We start from the raw sequence: 25547 nt of genomic DNA on the forward strand, positions 1-25547 counted from the left end.
TGCTGGGGATTTGCCGATTGGCTCCTGAGGAGACCGGCGGTGATGAGGTTACAGGCAGACCTTCCATTTCTTGAGAGGCGCGCACATCTAGGAACCCTCGGGGATTGACTGTCCACTCCTTCCTGCACGTCCCTCCCACCCCGTCCTGCACGAAAGTAAGCCCAGCGTGGCTGCTGACTTGCGCGGGTCACCCGGGTATCTGGGAGCTGACTCAAGTTCTGCTCGCAGCGCAGGCTCTCACCACCTCTTAAACCCTGCATGGCGAAGGAGGGAGGCGCTTTCTGAGAAGTTGTGCTCCCTCCCGAGATAGTTTAAGGCGCTTTGCTTCTCAAAATACTACAGGGATTGGATTATTTTTAGCCCATCCTCGTGCAGTCTGGGGGGTACTCTTGCTGTCACTTGGGCAGATGGACTTCAAGTGTAGGATGGTTGTTCAGGGCTTCTTTCTGGGGGGACTTGGATCTTGGATGGTTGGAGGAAATGTGGGGTGCCCCTGAGGTGTACTGGGAGCCCCCCAAGTGTCCCCTCTGGCTCTTCAGCTCTTAAAACTAAAATGCCCCCTTCATTTCCTGAGTCCCCCAAGGAGAGGCCGCGAAGCCTCTGCAGTCAGAGCCACCTGCCTGAGTTCAGTCACTTGAGGCCTCAGTTTCCGTATCTTTGAAATGGGTCTCTGAGGGAGACCAGAACGGCGTGTTGTGCAGAAAGCGTTAAGCAGATTTCCCGCACGTGCTGAGCGGGTGGCAAGCTCTGGCTGTTGTCATTTTTGTTGGTGTCCCCATCAGAGTGATGATGGGGGCACAGGCTTGGGTGAACCCTGGCGGGGAAGGCTAGCATCCCTGCGGCACCGCTGTCCACGGAGTCCGCAGAGGTGCTCTGGGTGGGTGGGCAGGCGTGCCTGGGCCCTTGGGCCTCCAGAGACAGGGGTCCCCACCTGAGCCGGGAGTGCAGCTCAGGCCGTGGCTGCCCCCTGTTCCCCCAGGTCGCCCTGCAGGAGGGGCCTTTCACCAGAATCCAGAGCCTGTGGGCATCTGGAGTGGCTCACAGCATCCTGAGGGAAGCTGCCCACACAGGCTCAGAGCCTGGGACGCTGGTTCCTTCCACCAGGGTCCCCAGACCCCATCGGCCTGGGCCCCCACCTGCAGCCTGCTCCGTGTACTCCACTCACCGTCAGCAGTTGGAACGGCATTTTCTCTCAGGGCCTGAGGGCTGCAGGAACGTGAACATCTTCTGCAACAGCCCCGAGGGTCTGCACAGGTGGGGTGCTGAGACCAGTGGGCCAGAGTGCCTGGTGGCTTACGTGGACACTCATCCCCTCTCCTGACCATTGAGCCCACTCCTGGGTTCTGGCTCAGGCAGGGCTCCAGAGCCCCCAGGAACTGGAGCCAGGAGTTGCAGCTAATGGGGCCCCCAAATACCTTAAGGGGTTCATGAAGGTGTTTTAATTTCTTTCAAAATTAAAAGGGAAAAAACCCCTCAAACTTTTAAGGTCAAAGAAAATGTTTAAAAAAATCTTTTTTCTCATGTCAGAAATACATGATACTTTTGAGGCTCACAGAAATCTGTTAAATTACTTACATTCTTCTTCTGGAAAAGGAGGCCCCTAAAGTCATTGAGCAGCAGGCGCACCCTTGCCGTGTGAGAGCCTCCACGCCCCCTCAGCAGGCCCGGGGTCCCGAGTGCCGTGGACCAGGAGGCGTCTGTGGCAAGATGAGCGCTCATGGCCCCCTGGGCCCAGATGGTGGATGAGGTCTGAGCCTGACTCATCAGGTGGACTTTTATCCTGAGCTGCTTTGTGGGGAGAGTGGGGCAGGGCTCTCTGGTCGGCAGGAATGTGGCCTTTGGCTCCAAGTGGGATGAACTTCTGAACCCCGGGGCTCAGCCCCTGAGCTGTTAGGGGGGACCACGACCACCCCAGTGGACTCCACGCAGCAGCTCCAGTGGTAGACAGCTTCACATCTTGCGAGACAGCAGTGTGGACCTGGGACAGGGCCTCCTGTGGGGTCAAGGGCATCGTGGTCCCATCAGCCAGAGCCCCTGTGAACGTATCCCTCAGTACACGCGGCACGGGCTTCCTAGAACACACTGGGGGCCAGGGGCTTCTGATGTTATCTGCAGACTCTGTGATGCTGGAGGGCAGAGAGGATGGTCCCCTCCTGCTTGGATTCCCACCTGGAAGGGGTGCCACCTCCCCGAGGAGTGGGCAAGATGCTGCCATCTGCACAGGGGCGGCCCGTGCCCACACTTGGCCTCTGCCTCCGGGGAACAGGAGCATCACAGCGGGGGCCTCTGAGAGGCTCTGCTGAGACACCCCTCCTGAACCGGAAGCGGAAGGCCCTGCAGGCCTGGAGCCTGAGTCACGGAAGACCTTTGTCGCGTATCTGCCCTCCTGACCTTCTCGTGGCGCCTGTGCCCACAGCTAGGGTGCTCTGCCAGCAGCTCCCCTCAGCGACCCGCCCGGCTCCGTTTGGTACCTGCAGGGCGCCCTCAGGCGGGCGATAGTCCAGGTGTGAACCTGGCCCTTCTCCGAAGCACCTGTGTCCTCACCTGGAAACAGGGGTGGAGCGCTGTCTGGACTTCACGGGCATGGCAGGATTGAATGAGAGCATGCTTCTCCCACGGCCGAGTCACACCTGGCCCGAGTTGGAAGCTCCACAGGCGGCCCCGCTTCCTCCACAATCGTTATTACAACTCACCGCTTGGGGCGGCTCACAGTCTGGTGTCAGCCTCCAGCTCTTCTCCTGGGGATTTGAGGGGCCTTCTCAGCCTCCGGGGGGTGAGCCCTGCCTCTCCCCTCTGTCGCTCACCCCAGGTGACCCTGGCAGTGCACCCACCGCCCACTCTGAGGCCCTTAGTGGCCAGGCCACTCATCTGGTCCTGACGCTCTGGTCCTTAGTTCACGGGCAGGGGGTCTCTGGGTCTTTGTGGAGCCTGGAAATGTAAGCAGCTCACGGCTGCTCCCAGGGAGCCAAGAGGAGGGCCCCAAATCCACAGGCAGCATGCAAGACTCAACAGGGTGTGTGTGCACACGTGTCTGTGTGTGAAAGAGGATGTGTGCGCACATGTATGTGAGAGGGTGTGTGTGCATGTGTGTGTGTGAGGGCCTGTGCACACATGTGTATGTGTGAGAGGGTGTGTGTGTGAGAGGGTGTGTGTTCATGCATGTGTATGTGTGTGAGAGGGTGTGTGTGTGTGTGTATGCAGGGCATATGTGAGTGTGTCTCCAAGAATGCACGAGTATGTGTGTAAGCGTGCACTTGGAGGATAACTGTGGTTTTCGATTTTCCTATGTTTCTGAAAATCCGTGCAGAATCTTCTGGTGCAGTTTGGGTCTGTAAGGCGGACACCGTCGTTCTGCTCCAAGTGAGGTAAGAAGTTCAGTCGCGGAGAAAACGCAGCTGCCTGCTGCCATTAGATGCTCATTGGTCCAGCTCTGGACCCTGATTGTCACAGCTCAGAATGAGCTTCAGAAAGAGGCAGGAAGAGGGGGAGGGGCTGTGTTCCATTTCAGCCGGTGCTGCTGGAATCGGGGTCGCCAGGCTGTCCTCCCAGCCAAGCCATCAGGAAGGTCCAGGGTGTGCCTGACGCTGTGAGGGGCTCAGGGTCCATAGGAGCACGGTGGAGGGGGGGGTACTGCTACACCACCATCATATCCTGACCTTGGACAACGGATGGGGAGGGGAGGGTCACCTTGTGCCAGCTGTGCCCGGAGCCATGTCGGGTGCTGTGCATGGCAGGGCGGTGGTCAGCCGCTCACACGTTACGTATCAAAGGCCCCTGCCAGCTGCTGGGATGTGCTTGGTAAGTATTCACTCACATTCTTAGCTAAATAATAAGACAGTGAAAGACTTCATCAAGTCACTGAGAGAAGTCCAGGGTCATCCCGAAGGCTTCGTCTCTCGTGTCCCACGCTGACCCCTGCAGTCACCTCCTATCCCCGTCAGGATCACCGTGGCTGCAGCTGCTGGACACCAGCTGGCCATGGCTTCAGCCATCGGGATGGTTATTTTCTGAAGAAAGCAGTTGGAGATCCTCAGAGCCAGGGCTGGCGCTGCCCTTCAACACGGGCTGTATCATCCGTCTTTTTTGATCCACCAGACTTACTATCAGGGTAAATCCAGACTGAGGCCTGAAGTTTAGGCAACTTGGAGGAGAGGGGCATTTTAAGAAAAAGAATACTGTAGATTAATGAATGTAATGTAGGTTGGAAAGAATTGAAAACATATGTCCTCACATACGTACATGAGTGTACACAAATGTGTAGACGAGGGTTCAGAGCAGCATCATTCATAACATCCCCAAAGTGGAAATACCCCAGGTGTCCATCCACTGATGAATGGACAGGCAGAGTGCGGCCTCTCTCCAGGCAGTGGGGTGCTATTCACACGTGGAGAAGAATGAGGTACTGATTCACGCTTTGACGAGGATGAGCCTTGGAAGCGTTATGCTGAATGGAAGAAGCCGCACACACGAAAGCCACATGCTGCGTGGTTCCATTTGTAGGAAATGTCCAGAACAGGCAAGTCTGTAGAGATAGAGGTACATTAGTGGTCGCCAGGGGGCTGCAGGGGAGCCAGGGATGGTGACGGGTAATTGACATGTTTAGGGTTTTTCAGGTTAAACTACTTGACACGTTTAACATTTTTTTCAGAAATGTTCTGAAGTTAGATAGTGGTGAAGGTTGTATAATATTGGGAATGCAGTAAAAGCTATTGAAGTACACTTTAAAATGGTAAATTTTATGTTACGTAAGGGCTTCCCCTGTGGCTCAGCTGGTAAGGGATCTGCCTGCAGTGCAGGAGACCTGGGTTTGATCCCTGGGTTAGGAAGATCCCCCAGAGAAGGGGAAGGCTACCCACTCCAGTATTCTGGCCTGGAGAATTCCATGGATTGCAGTCCGTGGGGTCGCAGAGTCAGGCACGACTGAGGACCGTTCACACGTTACGTCAGTTTGACTTCAATTAGAAAAACAACCGTGTGAACATATTTCTAGGGCCCTGGAAGGCGCCTGTGCTGTTGAGGGGCATGAAACCAAAGGCTCATTAGCTTTATGGTAAACTCACCCCTGCTTAATGAGTTGGCTTTTCCTTCTGTCTGTCGCCTAATGGGCAAAAGATGGCTGCTGTGGCACCGGGTGTCGTGGCCACCTTCAAGGCGGTGCCAGTGAGCTTTCCTCCTATGAGTGGCCCTTTTAAATGGCTCTCCCAGTGGTGCCCACCTTCCCTGACTTCCGGACTTCCAGTTGTATCTTTGAAACTGGGTCACATGAACATGCCTGATGAGGGCTTCTCAAGGAGGAAGTACCTGGCAAAAGGCAGTGAAATCATCACAGCCGACTTAGCCAACCATGATTCTCTGCCTAAGAATGGGCGTCCATGACTGCCTCAGACAAAATTGGGGTTAGGGTGGCCAGAAAACCAGCCTTTCTGCCTCTATGACACCCCGACTCTGTTCTTCAAATAGCCGCTGGGGTTGTCTTCTGGATGTTCAAATCTGTCTTCACTCCCCCACCCGGAACTATTCCACAGCCCCTTCTGCCTCCCATACAGACAGCTGACCTCAGTCCAGGGCTTTCTGCTGTGGGCTTCTCACCGGTCAAGGTCATGGTCTCGAAGCCTCCTTGACCTGAAAAGAACAGAGAAGGGGGACATTTTAGAATAAAATGTGCATTTTTAACACATATGGCTTCTCTTGACTCTTAAGCGATGGTGATTATTGTATTTAGGCCTGAATGGGAGCTAGTGTTTCCAATATGAAAATCTAGTCTAATTAGATTTTGCCTCAAAACAATTTCTCAGCATCACGGACATGAAAGCCCCTTGATGAATGAATCTTATCTGCTAAATTCAGAAGTTTAAGGGAAAGGAAGGAACTCAGTTTCTAATCCCTAGTTCTGGGAAGAAAAAAAAAAAGACTTTTTTGAGCACCAGTCATATCTGTAAAGCCTTAAGAGTTCACAGAAGAAGCCATGTGGTACTCTGTCCCCTTACCTGGGGCAGAGGACATGGACGTGTATGGTGGCCAGCGGGGTGATTTGCAGAAGTGGGCACTTCTGTGCCTGGAACAGTCTGCCAGGCAGGCCGGCCTCTGGGTGCCTCGAGGGGTGGGGTCTCTGGAATCAAAAGGCCCAGATTGGAATCCTGACTTGGTCAGTGGACTGACCAGCCACTCTGGGGCAAGTAACCAGCGCTCTGAGCCTCGCTTTTTCTGACTGTAAGTGCGGATGGTAACGCCTACCTTGTCAGGTGTTATGAGGATGAAACGAATCCCGCTGTGTTTGTAAAGCGTCCATAGGGTAACTGCAAGCCAGGAGGACAGTGCTGGCCATGCAGGGTGGCCCAGACATCCGCACCCTGGTGTGCGAGGCTGATGGCCCTGCCCCCGGCCCCTCAGAGACCTGGGGGTTGGCCGAGCTCCTCTCCTTCTTCGTGCTTGCCCCCTGGGCTTGAACACCCCCTGCGCCGGGGGGCTCATTCCTGACCATGGGGAGTCTGGTCTCCTGCTAACACCTTCCTGTGCCCTCTCCCCACCTGTGCCTTGTGGCCTCTGCCCTCAGGCAGCTCGGGGAGCAGCGGGCTGGTGGTGACCCCGGTCTTGGTGGTTGAGCCCTTGCTTGAGGATGATTGCCCCCCATGACACACCCCTTCTTGTGCTGTCAGGAGAGAGGCCTTGTCTCCAGTCTGTGTAGCATTCGTGCTCAGATAGCGCAGCTGCTCATGTCTGTAAGATTTCTAGCCACGTGTGCAGGTGGGAGGACAGGCGTGTGTTGCACATGCAGGAGGTGGCCCCGCTCAGCCACACTGCGTCTGTGCACAGGGCCCTTCTGTGCTGGTGTGAACGCGTGTGCACAGGTGCGTGCGCCTGGCTTCTCCCCACATCGACTGATTGTGGCGAATATGTGCTTCTGCTCTCTAGGCCCTGGTTCTGGGAAAGGGTTCTGGAATGCCAGCTGCGGGTGAGGAACCCATGGCCAAGGGGAGGGCCCCATCGGCCACAGAGGCCTGAGACAGCCCCTGCCTGCGGCCCTGCCGCCTGCTCTGTGCCCTGAGGGTGACCTCCGTGCTCGGAGCCAGCTGGGGAGGCTCTGCTCCCCACAGAGGGCTGGACGGGGTGAGCTCTGGAACCTTTCTGGAGCCCGACAGCCTGGCACACACGCCTGGTTCACCACTGAGGAGCCGTGCCGTCCCGGGTTCCCAGTGTGAGCCTTGCTGTGCCTCCGTGTCTCATAACCCAGCTCTACGATGGGGCCACAGGAGCCGCCACCTCCCGCAACGTCCAGTCTCCCCCGGAGATGGTGTCTGCTGTCATCATTGTCATGCCTGCCTGTGCCACCACCTGCCTGTCCTCCAGGGTGCCTGAGGAGGCAGCCCGACCTCCCCTGCACCTCCCCAGCCTCAACACCCCGCTGCCTCCGAGACCAAGCAGAGGGGAGGGCGGGTTCTGCAGCTGCCCAGCTGGCCCTGCCGTAGATGTGCGGAGCCTCGTCCTGACCACAGCGAGGTGAGGGCCAGGGGGAAGGGGAGCATCCTGATGGGGAGGGGGCTCAGAATGGCAGGAACCAAAGCGTGATGGGGGCCCTGGAGACAGGAGGGCCACAGCCTCTGGGATTCTAATGCCCCTGGTCCCCTGTGCTGGGCTGGGCTCCATGGGAGAAAGTCTGCTGCTGTGAGGGGCCCGTAGCCCTCCACTCCCGTGTGGGGGCCCCTGGAGGCCTCCTCAGGGGCAGGGCAGCTCGGCCCAGGGCGGTTGCCACCTCTGGCCCCCCAGAGCCTGGGCCACTGGTGAGACACAAAGGACATCCAAGGAGCTTGCCGGGCGGTGGGCGCTGCGGTCTTGGGGCCAGCGTCCTGAGAGCGGGTTTTCTAAGGGACCCTGAGCAGCTCGTTAGAAAAGGCCCCGATGCTGGGGAAGATTGAGGGCAGGAGGAGAAGGGGATGACAGAGGATGAGATGGTTGGATGGCATCACCGACTCGATGGACATGGGTTTGGGTGGACTCCGGGAGTTGGTGATGGACAGGGAGGCCTGGCGTGCTGCAGTTCATGGGGTCGCAAAGAGTCAGACACGACTTAGCGCCTGAACTGAGCAATTCTGTCATCCCAAGGCCCCACTGCCCTCCTCTGCCCACCGCAGGCACTTCCTGTCCTTGCCCCCCGCACTGCCCTGCTCCCCTAGGCTGAGTGTGAGAACCTCCCCTTGCTGGCCCCCTGCTCACCCCCTCCATCCTCTAGGCTGTCAGTGGGGTTCAGAAGAGGGGGCCCTCCCTCCCTACCCCACCCCAGGCGCAGCAGCCTCTGCAGTCACCCCACCCTGCACCCTGAAAGTGGGTTAATACTACTCACCCCGCTCACCCTAGAGATAAGGATTTAACACCTCTCTGGCCGAGGGGCTGAGTCATAATTAACGAGCTGACGAGTGTCCTGATCCCCTTGGGGGAGGAGAAGGGGGTCCCCAGCGGTGCCCACAGAGAAGTGGCCCAGCTGGGCACAGCTCGCAGCCCTGCAGGCCAGGCCCCACCATCCCGCTGCCCCCACCCCGCTGCACTTAGACGTGTGGCCCCGTCCATGCGGGCAGCACCAGAGACTGTGTGGACGGCCCCACCCCGCCCCCTACCATCTCCCCGTGCCCCTGAGCCTGTGAAGGGCCGGCCCCGTGTAAGGGCCTTGACGCTCCGGCCTTTTAATAGGCTGACCCCGGGAATGAGGAGGACCCCGCTGCTGATTTATATGCCATACGCTTGGGGTTTAGTTGGAGCATCGTTGTAATCCGTATGCCTGTCAAGGTAATTATAAACCTAATATAATCCATAGATCAGTGGGTTCAGAGCTAATTAAGGCAACTGTAATTAACATTTATGAAAAACCTTGCCATTACGGGAATATCCTTTAAGCTGGCCTTCCAAGCTGATCACAAGGCCGGCCCCGCACTCCGGTGCGGCCTCCTAGGGCTCTTCGACGTCGCACTCGGGCGGGGGAGTGGGACTCAGGTACCAAGTGCCTGCGCCTCACCTCACGGGGCAGGGTCAGCCCTGCCGTCGCCGTTAGCACCCCAGGCCCTGGAACAGGCACCCGGCTGAGGACCGCGGCTCCAGGGCAGCCGGGTCTGTAGGACTGAGCTGTCCCCAGTGCTCAGTTTGTGTTCTGGCTCAATAAGACGCAGCCTGATGACACAGGTCGTGCAGAAAGAGAGGGAGAGATCCACGTGTTGAACTCGAGGCGAGCCCCCAGACTCCCGGGAATGGGGAACTTCCTCACCAGCTCTTCCCGCGGTGGAGCTGAGCCCCCTGCACGGTTGGGAGGGTCTCCCTGCGGGCTTTCCTCCTGCCACACCCCCTGCAGCCGGGCTGCACCTGTGCTCCCTGGGGAGCACTGCCCTGGTGGGGTGGGGTCAAGACTGCCCTGAGCGCTGGCCTGGCTGTGCCTGCATTCTGCCTCCATGGGCCCTCCCTGGGGTCCAGTGCAGCCAGGAAGGAGGATTTGGGGCTGGCGGGCAGGTGTGGAGCTGCAGGTGGTGTTGGGGGGTAAGCCGTGCAAAGGTCGGGGGGCACAGACAGAGCCCAGGGCTGCGTCCCGGGCCTGTGCCCTGGGGAACCAGCCAAGAAATCCAGATGCCCTTGATCATCTGTGGCTTGTGCGTGGCCTCCAAATGTGTGTGTCCAGGAAAACGGAACCCCCCTCTAATACAGCGTGTTCCAGACCGCACCCCTCTCCCCACCACCACCCCCTACCCTGGCCCAACCCCAGGAAAAGTCCAACAGCTGCACACTAGAGCCAGAACCGCGCCTGTTCCTGTGTGTTGCCTGGTTCCTCGTCGTGCTGTCAGCTTGGCGAACCCCACAGAGGCCCACCCGCCAGCCCCCACCCCGTCCGGAGCAGGAGATAAGAGGCAGCCTCCAGCAGGCCGCGTCCACGCCGGGATTGCTGCAGGCTCATCTGTTTGGAATCTGTTCTCTTCCTGCTCAGGAAAGCGGCGGTGCTCTGGGAGGCACGGGGATGTCCTGTGGCCCTCGCTGGCCCGTCCTCCAGGAACCAGGTGCTGCTTTAGACAGAGCCACGTGCATCCTTTGGGAGGGACGCTGGCGTAGATAGAAGGGAGTGTGGCGGGGCCCTGATTAGACCCGGCAGCCTCTGCCACTTGGAGCTGGTATGACCTTGGCCGGGTAGAAGTTATTTAACCACTTTGACTCAGTTTGTATAATTGGGATATGATGACTGCCTTAAATTATTATTTAGTCACTAAGGAGTGTCCGATTTTTTGGGACCCCATGGGCTACACTACGCCAGGCCTCCCTGTCCATCAACAACTCCTGGAGTTTACTTGAACTCATGTCCATCAAATTGGTATGCCATCCAAACATCTCATCCTCTGTTGTCCGCTTCTCCTCCTGCCCCCAATCCCTCCCAGCATCAGAGTCTTTTCCAATGAGTCAACTCTTCGCATGAGGTGGCCAAAGTACTGGAGTTTCAGCTTTAGCATCATTCCTTCCAAAGAAATCCCAGGGCTGATCTTCAGAATGGACTGGTTGGATCTCCTCACAGTCCAAGGGACTCTCAAGAGTCTTCTCCAACACCACAGTTCAAAAGCATCAATTCTTCGGTGCTTGCCCTTAGCATAGTACGTGGTATACAGTAAGTGCTCAGTGAATGCTGCTGTGACTGTTGTAGTCATTGTGGTTGACAGCAGTGATCAGAGCAGGACACAGCAAGTAGGGTGAGCCAGGTGGACTCTGAGTGGGGCCCATGTCTCTGCTTTCCGCGCCATGTGTGTCTGGGTCTGGGGTACCTGGTGGCCCCAGCGCTGGCTCTTCTCCCTTCCTTTTTGCACACTGTCCTGTCTCTTCCCAGAGACTGCGAATCTGGCAGAAATGTCTGGATAGGAGTGAGACAGACAGGTGCCGGGGATGTCTCCACCAGGGCTAGGTGATGGTTCAGGGGCGGCACACCCATATCAAGGGACGAAATGAAAATCCCGGTGACAGTTGTCATTCTTAAGCACCTCCTGTGTGCCAGACTCTGGGCTAAGCACTGCACAGAGCCATTCACTGACCGTGACCGCAGCTGGATGCAGTTGGCATTTTAGGCCCTTTCATGGATGAGGCAATTGAGGCTCAGAAAGGTTGAGTGACTGACCTGACTTCATCCAGTAAGGAGGTGGCTTTGGACCAGGGTTTGAACAGAGCCATTCTCATCATCACCCTCTTCTTTCCCTCTCAAAGGGAGCCCCAGACCCTCACGCTCTCCTGGGTGGGCTAGTGGGGCAGGGGGAGGGGTGGGCACATGTGCAGGGTAGAAAGGAGCAGGCAGGACTGGGCTGTGCTGCAGGGGGCCTGGAGCTGTGTGGGTGGTCCTTGGCTGGGCCAGAGGGAGAAGGGAGCCACCCTCTCCAGGAGGATGAGAAACTGGAGATCCAGCCTGGGGTCTCTCTCATGATCACTTTTTCCCCTCCAAAATTCAATATAATAATTTGTATTTTTTCTGGTTGATTGATGACATTAGGGGCCTTCGTGAGCTCCTGTTCTGGGCCCAGCTCTGCTCTGAGCTGTTCAGGGTGTTGCCTCGCTGAGCCTAGTGCCGAGTCCACGATGTGGGTGCTATTTTATCCCACTTATAGATGAGTTAAGCCCAAGGTCACACAGCAGGTCACCCACTGCTCACATGCACTGGCTCCTTCGGTCCCCGCCACCTCCAAAGGCCACCGCTGTGAGGCGGCAGCAGCAGGATTCAAACTCAGGCCACCCAGCTCCCTCACCTGTGCTCACGTTCGATGCTGAAAGTTTAGGAGAACCTGAAAAGTGAAACGGAGAAGGCAATGGCACCCCAGTCCAGTACTCTTACCTGGAAAATCCCATGGATGGAGGAGCCTGGTGGGCTGCAGTCCATGGGGTTGCTAAGAGTTGGACACGACTGAGCGACTTCACTTTCACTTTTACTTTCATGCATCGGAGAAGGAAATGGCAACCCACTCCAGTGTTCTTGCCTGGAGAATCCCAGGGACGGGGGAGCCTGGTGGGCTTCTGTCTATGGGGTCGCACAGAGTCGGACATGACTGAAGTGACTTAGCAGCAGCAGAGGAGTGAAAAAAGAAAGTAAACCTTGAGTCAGCCCCCCACCCAGGGGTGACTTATGATAACACGCGGTGGTCCCCCTTCCAGCCCTGCTGTGTGGAGGATGTGGGTTACGTATTCCACCCAAAAGGGAGATTAGGAGCGTGTGCTGTTTTTGAAACTCCTCTCTTCAGCGACCAGTTCGATAACACCGTGCTGTGTCATAACACCCTCCTGTGTCACCGTTTCAATGGCTGCATCCTACTCCTTGGGGACTTGCCGTGTTGCTAGACAGTCCCTTGTCTCCAGCTCTACCTTAGTGTAACCAGGACTGCACGGAACATTCTTGGAGCAGGGCCTTGCACTTATTTGCGATTTTTTTTTTTTTTTTTTTGCATTAAGACAAATTCTCGCATATGGCGTTGCTGGGTCAAAGGATGTGCAGAATTCTGAGGGCTGTGGTACTGCAGAATTCTTCCTCCCGGCTTCTAGTTGAGTTCCCCTTTGCAGCATGGACAATCTCTGTTACTTTACATTCTTGCCAACAGATAATACCAGAGAACTGTATCATCATTTAAAAGCATTGTCTCCATTGATAGAAAAAAAGTCACCATCCTTTTTTAACTTTTTTTTTTTTAATTGTGGTAAAAGTCACATAGTATAAAACATACTGTTTAACCATATGGAAACGTTACAGTTGTGCAGCTCTCACCATTATCCAGCTCTGGAATTTTTCACCTTCCTAAACTGAAACTCTGTCCCCATTAAACACTAACCCCCTTCCCCCCACCACCCCACCTCAGTCCCTGGATCTACCAATGTACTTTCTGACTGATTTGATGATTCTAGGTATCTCGTATAAATGGAATCAAATCGTATTTCTCTGCACCTACTGTATATTGAAATGCATTTTTAAGGTTGAGAATATGTGTCCTACAAGCAAATTGTACCTTCTTTTCTGCCCCCCCCCCCCCCCCATACTATATGGTAGGTTCTCATTAGTTGTCTATTTTATACGTGTGTGAATGCTCAGTCGTGTCCAACTCTTTGCGACCCCATGGACTGTAGCCGGTCAGGCTCCTCTGTCCATGGGATTTTTCCAGGCAAGAATACTGGAGTGGGTTGCCATTTCCTCCTCCAGGGGATCTTCCCTGCCTAGGGATCGAACCCACATCTCCTGTGTGTTGTGCGTCTTCTGTATTGCAGGCAGATTCTTTACTTGCTGAGGCATCGGGGAAGCCCATTTTATCCATAGCAGTGTATATATGTCAATCCCAATCTCCCTTTCCTCTCTTGGTGTCCAGACATTTGTGTCTCTGTTTCTGCTTTGCAAATAGATTCATTTGTACTATTTTTCTATATTCCACATATATGTGTTAATAGACAACATTTGTTTTTCTCTTCCTGACTTAATTCACTCTGTTTGAGTCTCTAGTTCCATCCATGTCTGTAAATGGCACAATTTCATTCCTTTTTATGTGTGCTTAGTCACTCGGTTGTGTCCGACCGTGCGACCCCATGGACTGTAGCCGACCAGCTCCATAGCTCCTCTGTCCATGGGATTCTCCAGGCAAGAACACTGGAGTGGGTAGCCTATCCCCTCTCCAGGGGAACTGCCAAGCTGGGGGTTGAACCCAGGTCTCATACATTGAAGGTGGATCCTTTCCATTTTATGGCTGAGTAATATTCCATTGTATATATGGCCCACATCTTCTTTATACAGTCCTCTGTTGATGGGAATTTAGGTTGCTTCCATGTCCTGGCTATTGTGAATAGTGTTCTACACACATTGGGAAAATTGGCATGTATCTCTTGGAATTATGGTTTTCTCTGGGTATATGAGAAAGGTACCATCTTTGATTGCTAGGGAGACTAAAGGTTTTTTTTTTTTTTTTCATCTTCCTTGGACACTGGTATTTTTCCTTGTGTAAGTTGCATATTCTTTCTTATTTTTTACTGTATATTTTAAAAACCAAGACTTTCATTTAATGAGGAACCTGCATGTCATCAAAGATGGAGGCAGAGTCTGAGTCATTTATTCTCTGGGGAAAATGCTTTTTTGTTTCTCTAATCCAATCAGATACCGAGACGAAAAGATTCTGGGAAATTAATTTCCAGCATGTGAGACTGACAGGCAGTGTGTGTAAGGATCCCAGCTGAAAAAACGACACTTTAATCCCTGTTGCTCTAAGTTGAGAGGCAACTGGGGTCACGGTGACCAGAGCTGCAATCCCTATCCGCCCTTTCTAAGCCCCGTGACTTGTGAATACTTCTCCGCTATCTGGGCTGTAGAATGAGGATCTCTGCGGTTGCCCTGTGATTCACACAAGCTCTGGGTGGATGTGATGGGCCTGGTGCTATGCCTGACACCTGGGAAGGTGTGGGGGGTGGTTTCCAGATGTTTCTGGTGCCGAGTCAGGCCCTGCTCTTGATGCCATGAGATGTCAGGCAAGTGATGGAAGGATGAAATCCTCGAATAACTGATCTTAAAGTGGCCGGGGTCCCAGCACTGCGGGGGCAGCAGTGTGCTGATTAGATCAGGAGTGATAAAAGCCAGCAGGCCCCTTGGGTGCTCCGAGGCATGGCAGGGATAAGGAAGACTAGTGAAATCCTGCAGCTGAGTGATGGAGTGTGGGAGTTTGCTGCCAGCTGTTCTATCATAATCACTAGTATTTATTGAGCAATAAGGTGAATGCTGCCTTATCCCAACTTTGCAGATGAGGAAACTGAGGCTTAGAGAGGAAGACAACTTAAGTCAGTGCAGCTGGGGAGTGGCCCAGCCAGGACTATACCTTCTTCTCGACAGGGTCTTGGGTGAAGGCTCTTTGAGGTCTGTGCACAGCAAGAGCCTCCCCCACCTGCTTCTCATTCTGTGTGCAGTGCGGGTCAGACCCCATCAGACTGGAGAGACCACGTAGGGCATCATAGGCGTCAACAGGGTCTGATTCAGGGGACACGATGAGTAGGTGGCTTCCACCCAGGGAGGGTTTAGGTTCCATTGTGGCCCCATGGACTCCTGCATGCCAGGCTTCCCTGTCCACTGTTTCTCACAGTTTACTCAAATTCATGTCCATTGAGTCACTGATAGATGCTATCTAACCATCTCCTCCTCTGCCACCCCCTTCTCCTTTTGCCTTCAATCTTTCCCAGCATCAGGGTTTTTCCAGTGAATCGGCTCTTTGCATCTGGTGGCCAAAGTATTGGAGCTTCAGCATCAGTGCTTCCAGTGGATATTCAGGGTTGATTTCCTTTAGGATTGAATGATTTGATCTCCTTGCTGTCCAAGGGGCTCTCACGAGTCTTCTCCAGCACCACAGTTTGAAAGCATCAGTTCTTTGGTGCTCAGCTTTCTTTATGGTCCAGCTGTCACATCTGTACGTGACTACTGGGAAAATCATAGCACAGGTATATTTGCCTGTTGTTTGTGTTTGAAATTGACAAATAGCTTCATGAACTTTAGTTTGTAAAGTACTTTGTACTTTATTTCATAAAGTAAAACTCCGGGGGTTGGTGATGGACAGGGAGGCCTGGTGCTGCAGTCCATGGGGTCGCGAAGAGTCCGACACGACTGAGTGACTGAACTGAACTGAACTTTACTTTGTATTCATGCCTCTGTGTCCCCAGGAGTTGGAGAGACAAGAATGTGTAAAACCCTGATGTCTGTCTTGGAGTCAGTCACAGTCCATTTGTAAAATCCATTTCCCAGAAGAGGATTAGGGTGCCGGTCTTGGGGTGTGACTTTGTCATCACCCAGCTGCTCAGCTGGGGAGGCCATGTGGGGCCAGATATTGCCCCTATGTCGCAGTGATGCTAGGCCAGGCTAGCCAGGGAAGGAGGCAAAAGGGGCTGGGTCGGGAAGCTATGTAGGAGTGGACTGGGGGTGACCAGGGCCGAGGCCCAGGTGGTGGTCTGGGGCTGAGTGGTGGACCTGTAAGACCTTGGGGAGTCCAGGGAGTTTAGGGAGGGGTGGGCTGGGAGAGGGGAAGCACAGCGGGAGCCGAGGGGTGTGGTTTAGGGCCCCTCCCGACCACACCCTCTGTGTCCGGACACCTGGGATGCGCACCTGGAGCCTGTCCTCTGGTACCTGCTTCTTCCCTTGTCCTTACTGTCCCGTCGGCCTGACGCTTCGGGGTCACAGGAGATAGGTGCCCTAAGGACTCTGGGTGACAGTCGAGGGCGCCAGAGGCTGCAGGACACCAGCAACCCCGCGGCCCTGCGTTCTCACGCCGCAACTGGACAGACAGCTGCCTCAGCCGCCCCGGGACCCGCCCTGCAGCTGCTGGGCCACCTGGCCTGGGGGACTGTTGCCTCCGCGGCTTCCAGGGAGTGTTCTCAGAGCCTTTCCGGGGGACACAGTGACCCTTCAGCAATCTGAGCCTGCAATCAAGGAGTGGCTGGAGGGCTGCCCGAGTCCTCCCTGAGCGGACATCCTCCCGTGGCTCCCTATCCCCAGGGAGCTGCGGCCTGCTTGCTGCTCAGACTTGTGCTGCGCTTGCGCTGCTGTGCGGGGGCCCACTTTCCCGAGGAGAGCGGGGCGTGGGCGGGGCGAGGAGAGCGGGGTGGGGCGGGGCGGGGCGGGGCGAGGAGAGCGGGATGAGGCGGGGTGTGGGCGGGGCGAGGAGAGCGGGGTGGGGCGGGAGCGAGGGGCGGGGCTAGAAGGGCGGGGCGCAGCCGGGTGGGCGGGGCTCAGCGGGGTGGGCGAGGCGGGAGGAGTAAGCCAACTTGCCCGAGGTCCCAACCGGTGGGAGGCGGACAGGTTCATCCCTAGGCAGTTTTGGGTGGCTGCGCTTGGCTTGGGGTTTGCCCAGTTCGGACCTGGAGCCTCCTGGGAAGGCTGGCCGGAGGAAGCCGGCGGTTAGCGGACAGGGGGCACACCTCACGCCGCCACAGATCCCCCAGCGCCCACCCGACAAGGTGGCGAAACGGCTCGCGACCCCCTTGTATTTCGGTAGAGAGTTCAGCCCCCATTTACATGTTTTGGTTTTCCTTCCCAGTCGCCAGCGTCGAGCCTTTCGCAGAGCACAGATGTCTCAGCAAACAAAAATAGATCCACTCCAAGGAGGGCTCTGCGGGGCCGCAGACATTCTCATGCTCTCAGCGAAACCACGGCTCCCTTGCCAAGCGCCCTCTGGGAGGATGTTTGGAAAAAAATGTCAAGGCGTTCATTTTTCTCTCGACCTTTCCGGTTGAAATTGCGGGGCTTTAACACTGGAAGTAAAAGAAGTTATAAATAAAGAGACAGCCAATGGCCAGGCTTGGCCTGCTCTCCCAACTGGCCAGCGACCGGGGTTCTCTGCAGCTGTTACTGAGCACGCTGGGGCCCAAGGTGGCCCCGCCTCTGTGAGAGGAAGCTAATGATGGTTTCCAGATAGCTGAGGGACCCAGAGCAAGGTTTCCACACCCTAGGACAGCAAAGAGAAAAGAGGCCTAAAGAGAGAGGGGGCCCCTGGGGGTGGGCTGCCCCTAGATGGTGGAGAATGCTTGCTCAGTCTGTCCCCGAGTTGGGAAGTGTTGGTTCCTTACCGGCCCCTGGTTCTCTGCTGGTGCTGACCATCTGCAGGAGGAATCTGGGTGGGGCCGAGGGCACCTGCCGGTGATGCGCCCCAGCTGGCTCTGACCGAGTTCAGTCTCCAGCACTCTCCTGCCTGTGGGTCCCAGGCTCCTGGCCAGGGGGCTGGCTGGCCGGCTTCCCTGGGGCCCACACCCTTCCAGGGCAGCCAGGACCTGAGCTGCCTGCTGAAATGAAGGCCACCCACCAAGGCCACAGAGGGGATTTGGCAGTGAGGCCACGGGTGTATCTGCTGGGGAAGATGGTATACATGGCCCCCTCCCCACCCCGGGCTGGGATGGGGTGGCCGGGCTGGAGGCCTGGGCTGGAGGCCGCCTTGTGGGGGGAATTATTTCAGGCAGGGTAATGAGCAGTTCTCTTGTCTTTGTCCTGGAGAATATCCTCCGGCAAGCCTGGTCTCGAACATAGTGTGGAGAGGTTGAGCCTTGGCAGTGCTGGGTTTCACTGCAGTCTGGGTCCTTTGGTGGCACTGACCGTTGTGGGGCCTGAGGGAGCCTGTGTGGAGTATGTACCGCTGGCTCTGGGGCCCACGGAGAGTAGGTTCCATGGGGTCTCTCTCCGGTCAGAGCTGTGCAGTGACTCTTTGCAGGAGTGTTGCTACCCCAGGGACCATCAAAACCAGAAGCCTCGGGGCTGGCAAGACAGCAGCTTCGGGCATGCAGGGAAGAGGCGTCATTTCCACTTTCCAGGTCCTGAATCTGGTTGGCATCTTGTGCAGCGGCTCAGAGTCCCGACTTGACCACAACTTGTGGTCTGAAGATATAAACCCGGGTCTAGATGAGACAAGCAGCCAGTGATGGTTTCATACACTCACTATTTAGTTTTTCACGGGAGACATTTTATTTTGGTTTAAAAATTTGTTTTTAATTTTATGAGTGTAATATGTTCATATTGGAAAATATGGAAATCATCAACCATCTGAAAGAAGCAGCTCTAAAAGAATCCTTTTGTAATCCACCAATAACATCAATTAACATTATGACATATTTCCTTCCAGACCCCTCCTTCTTAAAGTATTTTTAAACATAATTGAAATTGTGTTTTATGTACAGTTTTACAGCCTGTACTAGTCAGCTTTGAAAGAGGCTCATCTGCATTTTCAATATGGGCCGCAGGGAGAAGACCAGATTGCCGAAGTTTAGCTGAAGCTGGGGAAGGAGGAAGTCCAAAAATATCCTGCTCGTTGGCTTTGCACAAGGAACACATGGCCTCGCGTTTTCCTTCTAGTAAAATAAAGGCCCAAGTAGCCACGCGAGTGACCCTGACTCCAACTGAAGGGCGCTTGGTGATTATGGTCACAGTACAGGCTCTGCTCTCAGTCAAGACCAAGGACAGGGAAGGGCCTGTCATGCAGTGGGGGCTGCTGAGCCCAGCACCCTCCTGAGGAGCCCCTCGAGAGCTCTCCAGGGTCTTCTGCAAAGCAGACACTTGACAGGGAGCTGAGGGGTCTTCTGTCAGACACCAGCCGCTGCTTCTCCCAAGACCCACCCTGGTTACAAGAAGCAAAAAAATATGAACTCAACCATGAAAAGCACTTGGAGAGACTTCTGCTTTGGACAAGATGAAGCCGAAATCCTTTCTCTATTCCTTCTGCTCAGTGCAACTAAACCCTGGACAGTAGCTATGAAACACAATGAGAAGACTCTGAAAGGTGAAGAGAAGAGGGCAGGCGTGCCAGGGACCTCTGGAGCCGTGGAGTGACACAGTGGTCATTTCCCTGGGTTTTCTTTTTGTCTGGTGGATCCCAGACTTGGAGCTGAAGAAGCCAGCAGCCTGGAAACGCCAAGGGGCACAGACAAAAAGCCCCCACAGAAGCCTGTCCTTCTAGGCAGCCCAGCGAGACAGGAACTTGTAGTCGATAACCACTCTGCGCCAGCCAAATGCCACAGAGTAAACTGGTCTGTTCCCTCTCATGCCGGCGAGGACCCAGCGACGAGCCTACACTCCCACCTTCTTGAGGCTGTCATGAACCTCTTACCCCTGGGCTGGTGGGTGTCATAGGAGGCCAAGTAGATAGGGAGCCAGGAGGTGGGTGATAAAGAGGGCTCCTCAGCTGGGGTGTCCCTGGGGACGACGTGGAGATTCTGTGATTCTACCCTCAACAGCAGTAATAAGGCAACTCCCACCCGACATAGTCCATGCAGTCGATGGAGGCCCCACGGGAAGCAATTTTGATTCTACCCCCAACAGCAGTAATAAGGTGACTCCCACCCAATACTCGCCATGTGGTCGATGGAAGCCCCATGGAAAGCCATGGTGATTCTACCCCAACAGCAGTAATAAGGTGACTCCCACCTGATACTCTCCATGTGGTCAATGGAGGCCCCATGGGAAGCAATTGTGAGGCATTCCTGTTCCTCCCAACCAGGGTGGAACTCCCCTTGCCTCCGACCGGCAGTGATCAGCACCCCTCCTGCACCTCAGTGTCCACAGAGACCAAGTCGGGAACCTGGACTTCTGCCCCATCTGGCAGTAACACAGCAGCTCTACCTACTTCATCTGCTGGAGTCGTGTTCCCAAAGAAGTCAGCTAAAAAGAGAAGGTTTACATGAGATCCAGAGTCTCGTACCCCACATGTCCACAATTGCAATACAAAATCACTTGTCGTACCCAGAACCAGGAAAATCTCAACTTGAATGAGAAAAGTCAATAGACAAACACCAGCAATGAGATGACACAGATGTTAGGACAAAAGTTGTTAAAACAGCTACTTTGAAAATGCTTCAACAAGCACATCTGCAAACAAGTGACAAAGTAGTAGAGCTCAACAAAGACATAGACAGGCTCAGCACAGAAACAGAAGACAGAAAAAAGAACCAAAGAAGATTTTAGAACTGAAAACTACAGTAGCCAAAATTAAAAACTCATTGGATGGGCTTGTTTGCTCCTTGAGGGGGAACAATGGAAACAATCTGAGAACATGTGGAGAGAAATAGAGGTAACCCAAAGAGAAAAAAACAGATGGAAAAAAAGTGAACAGACATTTCACCAAGTAGCAAATAAACTCAAAAAAGATGTTCAACATGACTAGTCATTAGGGAAATGCAAAAACCACCACCAGCTATCACTACATACCTCTCAGAATGGCTAAAATTAAAAATAATGACAACAGCTAATGCTGATGCGGATGCTGAGAGTCTGATCACTCAGACATGGCTGGTGGCACTATAAAGTGGTGCAACCAATTGGGAAAACAGTTCGGCAGGTTTTTAAACATCTAAACGTGTAACTATCAGAACCTTCCTGGCAGCCCAGTGGTTAGGACTCCGTGCTTTCACTGCCAAGGCTGCAGCTTCAGTCCCTAACTGGGGAACTGACACCCTGCAGGCCGCACAGCATGGCCAAAAGTAAATAAGCATGCAGCTGTCATCTGATTTGGCAGTGGCACTCCTGGGCATTTATTACAGAGAAATGAAAACATATTCACACAAAAACCTGTCCGTGAACGTTCACAGCAGTTTTTCTCCAAGTCCCAAACTAGAAACAACTCAGATGCTCATCAGTGGGTGAACAATTTAACTACATATCCGTTGCATAGAATACTACTCAGCAAGGAAAAGAAACTGTTGATACAGTGAATAATCCTGTCCCGGAAGATTCTGTGCTATCTCATCACTTGTATATAGCATTATTAAAATAGTCAGCAGGCCTCTCTGTCCATGGGATGTTCCTGGCCAGAATACTACAGTGGGTTGCCATTCCCTCATCCAGGAGATCTTCCTGACCCAGGAATCAAACCCACGTCTCTTGCATCTCCTGCATTGGCAGGTGGATTCTTCACCACTAGCACCACTTGGGAAGCCCCAGGAAGTTTATAGTGATGTAAAACAGATTAGTGGTTGCCAGGGATTGAGACGTGCATTGGGTAGGAGGGAGGTGGGTGTGGTCATAAAGGGCAACATGAGGGATCATGATGGTCATGGAAATCCTCTGTGTTTTGACTGTAAGAATGTCAATATTTTGGTTTTGATATTATCCTGTAGTTTTTGCAAGGTGTTATTATTGGGAGAAACCACATGTGAATCTATAGTTATCTCAGGATAAAAGTTTACTGCGAAAACAACGAAATGGTGTCTGTGCGGAGAACCCCTTTGTATGTAACAACCCAGGAAAATGCCTATGATATAATCTGATAGGAGCTGATGACAAAACTTTCTTGTTTCAGAGTGATGACAGTTCTGGAGTAGGCATGCTTGTTGGGGGAATGAGACTGGAAGGCCACGTCCCCACATACTCATGGTGGTTTGAGTTAGAGAATTGAAATCAACCTGTTATCTCCCTGTCTGTCTGAACAGTGGTCTCCTTTGGTCCTTCCGGGCTCCCTAGTGGGAGATGGATGAGGAAGGGGGTGGTTGCAATGTAGGGTGCTGAGTCTGGGGTGGGTATGTGCATTCTTCTTGGAGTTATGGGTAATGTTTTCTTCTTATCTCTGAGTTCCAAATGTGATATGGCTACATGAACTTTTTATGATGGAAGAGGTTATATATTAAAAAAGGAAACCACACGAGCAAAAGCAAAGCGTTCTCAGGGAGCGGGTAGTGCGCACTGGGTTATTGAACACTGGGTTATCTGACAACAGCTCTGAGTTCCAGGGACGGGAGATGGGGTGAGGGGTTGGGGGTGGGAGGGTGGGCTTTGCTCTGAGCCCTTTACTGCTCCGGCTTCCCCTGCACCTGCCTGATACAGGCGCATCCCAGAATCACACGGCTGCTGGTGGGCCTCACGGACCAGACACACCTGTTCTCCCACAAAGCCATAAAGCCAGAAGGCAGTCTCCAGGCAGCGGGGCGGCAGGAACCGTCCCAGGAACCCACGTCTCGGTTTGGTGGTGATGTCCTCCCCGAAACATGTCCCCTGCGGGTTCTGTGATAGTGTGACTTTATAGTAAGAAATGTATGTTTGGTCTTCATCTGTTTCTGGCACAGAGCCCCTCAGAACCTTTGGAATTTCCTAAGTGATAAAAGCGCCAGAAGTATCTCATGTGCATGACAAACCCCTTTCAGCAGGCTGCTGAGTTTATGTTAATGAGGTGACTTTTGGAAAGTCCCTGAGATGGGGCTAGTTGCCAGGGGAACCCACCCAGTGGTTAGAGGGTTGGCACTTTCATTTCCCCACAACACCCCAGCGGAGGGGAGAGGTACTGGGGGTTGAGGTCAAGTCACCGACTGCCAGTGACTTAGTCAATCGTGGCTGCATGATGAAGACTCCATAGAAACCCAGAAGGATGGGCTTCTGGAAGCTTCTGAGCAGGTAGAGGTGCTGGGAGAGTCCTACCTTGCTTCGTATCCTTTATAATGTCCTTTAAAATAAACTCACACACGTGGGTAAATGTTTTTCTGAGTTCTGAGAGCTGCTCTCCTAGCAAATGAATTGGCCCAGAGGAGGGGATCGTGGGGACCTCTGATTTATAGCAGGTATATCAGAAGCACGGCGGCTCTTGGACCTCGGCCTCTGAAGTTGGGTGGGGAACAGGCCTGAGCCCTTGACGCTCTCTCCAGGTGGACAGTGTGAGAACTGACTTGGACTGTAGGGCCTCCAGCTGGTGGGGGAGAATTTCTTGGCATCGGACGCTCCATACCTTCTTCACACACTCTCTGCTCAGATGAGGGCTTCGGTGGCTCAGACGGTAAAGCATCTGTCTGCAGTGTGGGAGACCCAGGTTCGATCCCTGGGTTGGGAAGATCCCCTGGAGAAGGAAACGGCAGCCCACTCCAGTACCCTTGCCTGGAAAATCCCATGGATGGAGGAACCTGGTAGGCTACACAGTCCATGGGGTCACAGAGAGTCAGACACGACTGAGCGGCTTTGCTTTTTTCACTTTCTGCCCAGATGTGCACAAACCGCACCCTAGGTGACAGGCGAGGCCCACCTGAGATGCTCGAGGCTCCCCTGGAGCCTTCCAGCAGCATTCTGCAGCACTGAGAGGCAAGTGTGAGAGAAGAGGGCATTTTTCCTCCCTTGGAAATAATTTTTGGTTGAGGCAGAGGGTTTTGTTGGTTTGTCCTTGGACCTCGGGTAGGAGGTAAGGTCTAGTCTCTGCCGCATCCTTTACTGAAGTCGGTGAAGAACACAGATGCCGCTGGCTCACCATGCAGGTCACCGTCCCTAAGAAGTCACTTACAGGTCTTTGCTGAAGTGCATTTAGATAAGGAGTGATGGTTTAGTCTCGGGGGAGCAGGACCTGTTGAGCTGGGTTTCCAGGTTTTGCACCTCTTTCTAAAAATATTTTTAAATCGAGAGCCACCCACTGAGTCTCCTTTTGACCCGGTATCCTTAGGAGCACCGTCGTGAGGGGCCCAGTGCTCCAAGGCCTGACCCAGAAGTGAGGCAGCCCCTTGCCTTGCGTCCATCCAAGGACTGCAAGGCCTTGTCTGGTGTCTGTTCTCAGCACATCTGGTTCTGTCAGGCAGGGAGGAAGCCCAGCTCCCACTGTCTCAGCGTGCGGCCACAGGCCTGGGGGTATCTGGCCTTGCTCAAGGTCACCGGGCAGCAGCTGAAGAGGTTGGCAAACAGAGCCAGACCGTGGCCGCCAGCTCCCTGCTCCAGCCCAGGGATCGGGTTACAGCGGGTCCAGCCGGTTTGGAAGACCACTGCTGCCCCTCTGCGTTTGTGCGTGGTGGAGAAAATTGGGCTTTGCGCCTTCAGAAACCTGACCAAGCAAAGGCATCGGGGGGTGAGAACCCCTGCTGTCCTCAGAGGGCCTCTAGGCATTGGGCTCCGTGTGGCCTGCTCCGCCCCTGGGTTGTCTGCAGAGCCAGGCTTGGCCGCTGTGCCCTGTTTGTTGTGGGCAGTCGCCATGCCACGCTCAGCAGGGGAGGCCCCCAGACAGGTGTTTTCCCAGCCCGCCTGGCCTGGGGAGCGGGGTGGCACCTTCTCCAGTGTCTCTTAGGGGCCGATCCTGGACACGGGACACTCGTCGTATCATATCCCCTTCGCATGCCTGGCTGCCTTCCTGCTAACCCAGAGTCTGGTTAGCATCACTGGGTCCCCAGGACACCACTCTCGGAAGGGCCGTCCTTGCCCCTCCGGGGACACTCTGCTGCTTGTCCCCTGGGGAGGGGCAGTAAGCTGAGAGACCTTGGGTACCGGCCACTGCTTTGGGGCCGCATTCCTCCAGATTTCCCAAAACTGACACTAAGCCCTTTGGGGCAGGTGCCGAGAGTTAACTGTAGCTTAAGCCTTTGAAGTGCTGGGCCCCCCGGGACCCAGCTTGTGAGAGTCTGTCGTGCACGACCTTCTCAGCCGCAGTCAGCCGTGACACGTCGGTAGCTTGAATTAACCAGGGTGGAGGTATTGACAATCGGCAACACTACAAACCAGGATTTATCCCTTTACCCCCGCACCTGGAGCCCGTTACCCAGCCCACCTCTATCTTTTGGGGTCCTCTGTGCAGAGTTTGTGGGATCCCAGCAGAATCACAACCAGGTCACCATGAGGCTGTTGGGGGTGAGGGGTGGATGGTCAGCTGAGCTGTTCACCTCAGCCATGGATTGCAAAGGTCTGAGGGTCAGCAGCGGTGTCTGGGGGACAGTTTGTTCATCTTGGCCCCCCAGCCCTTTCCAGTGGATCCCCGGGGCAGCCTCACTTTGCCTGAAGCAGTGCCGACCTCAGCTACTGCTACCAGCCCAACTCCAGTTCTCAGAGTGAGGGCGCCCAGGCCACACTCTTATCCGGCAGATGAACTGACAAGGGGAGGGGGACGGAAAAGGGGAGTTCCCTGGGACCCCCGGAAGCTCAGAGCTGGGACTCCAGCCCTGGTCTCAGGGTCCCAGAGAGTGTGGACCCTGCACCTCCACCGTCTGGACACCCCAGCCCTTTGTCACAGTCTCTGATGGGGCTAAATGTTCTTGGGTCTGTCCCCACAGTGGGCTGGGTCCTGCCTGGGTCAGCTCTGTGTCCAGAGGCCTGGGCAGAACCGGACATGATACATGTTCTTTAA

The 25547-nt window shown here is 54.5% G+C and overlaps 1 protein-coding gene across 5 annotated transcripts in view; it reads left to right on the forward strand.

Moving 5' to 3' along the window:
• LHPP (phospholysine phosphohistidine inorganic pyrophosphate phosphatase) overlaps positions 1-25547 on the forward strand; it is a 127896-nt gene that overhangs the window by 60760 nt on the left and 41589 nt on the right. Inside the window, exon 7 of one of the 5 annotated variants that reach the window (XM_070781057.1) lies at positions 3308-3365. The exons of 3 other annotated variants lie outside the window; for them this stretch is intronic. In XM_070781057.1, coding sequence (XP_070637158.1) covers positions 3308-3335 — 28 coding nt within the window. In that variant the 3' untranslated portion in view covers positions 3336-3365. Of the gene's footprint in view, positions 1-3307; positions 3366-19533; positions 19582-25547 lie in introns of those variants that run through there. One more of the 5 variants, XM_070781056.1, reaches the window with a different exon arrangement.

This window comes from Bos indicus, chromosome 26 (genome assembly GCF_029378745.1).
Source record: "Bos indicus isolate NIAB-ARS_2022 breed Sahiwal x Tharparkar chromosome 26, NIAB-ARS_B.indTharparkar_mat_pri_1.0, whole genome shotgun sequence".
NCBI lineage: Eukaryota > Metazoa > Chordata > Mammalia > Artiodactyla > Bovidae > Bos > Bos indicus.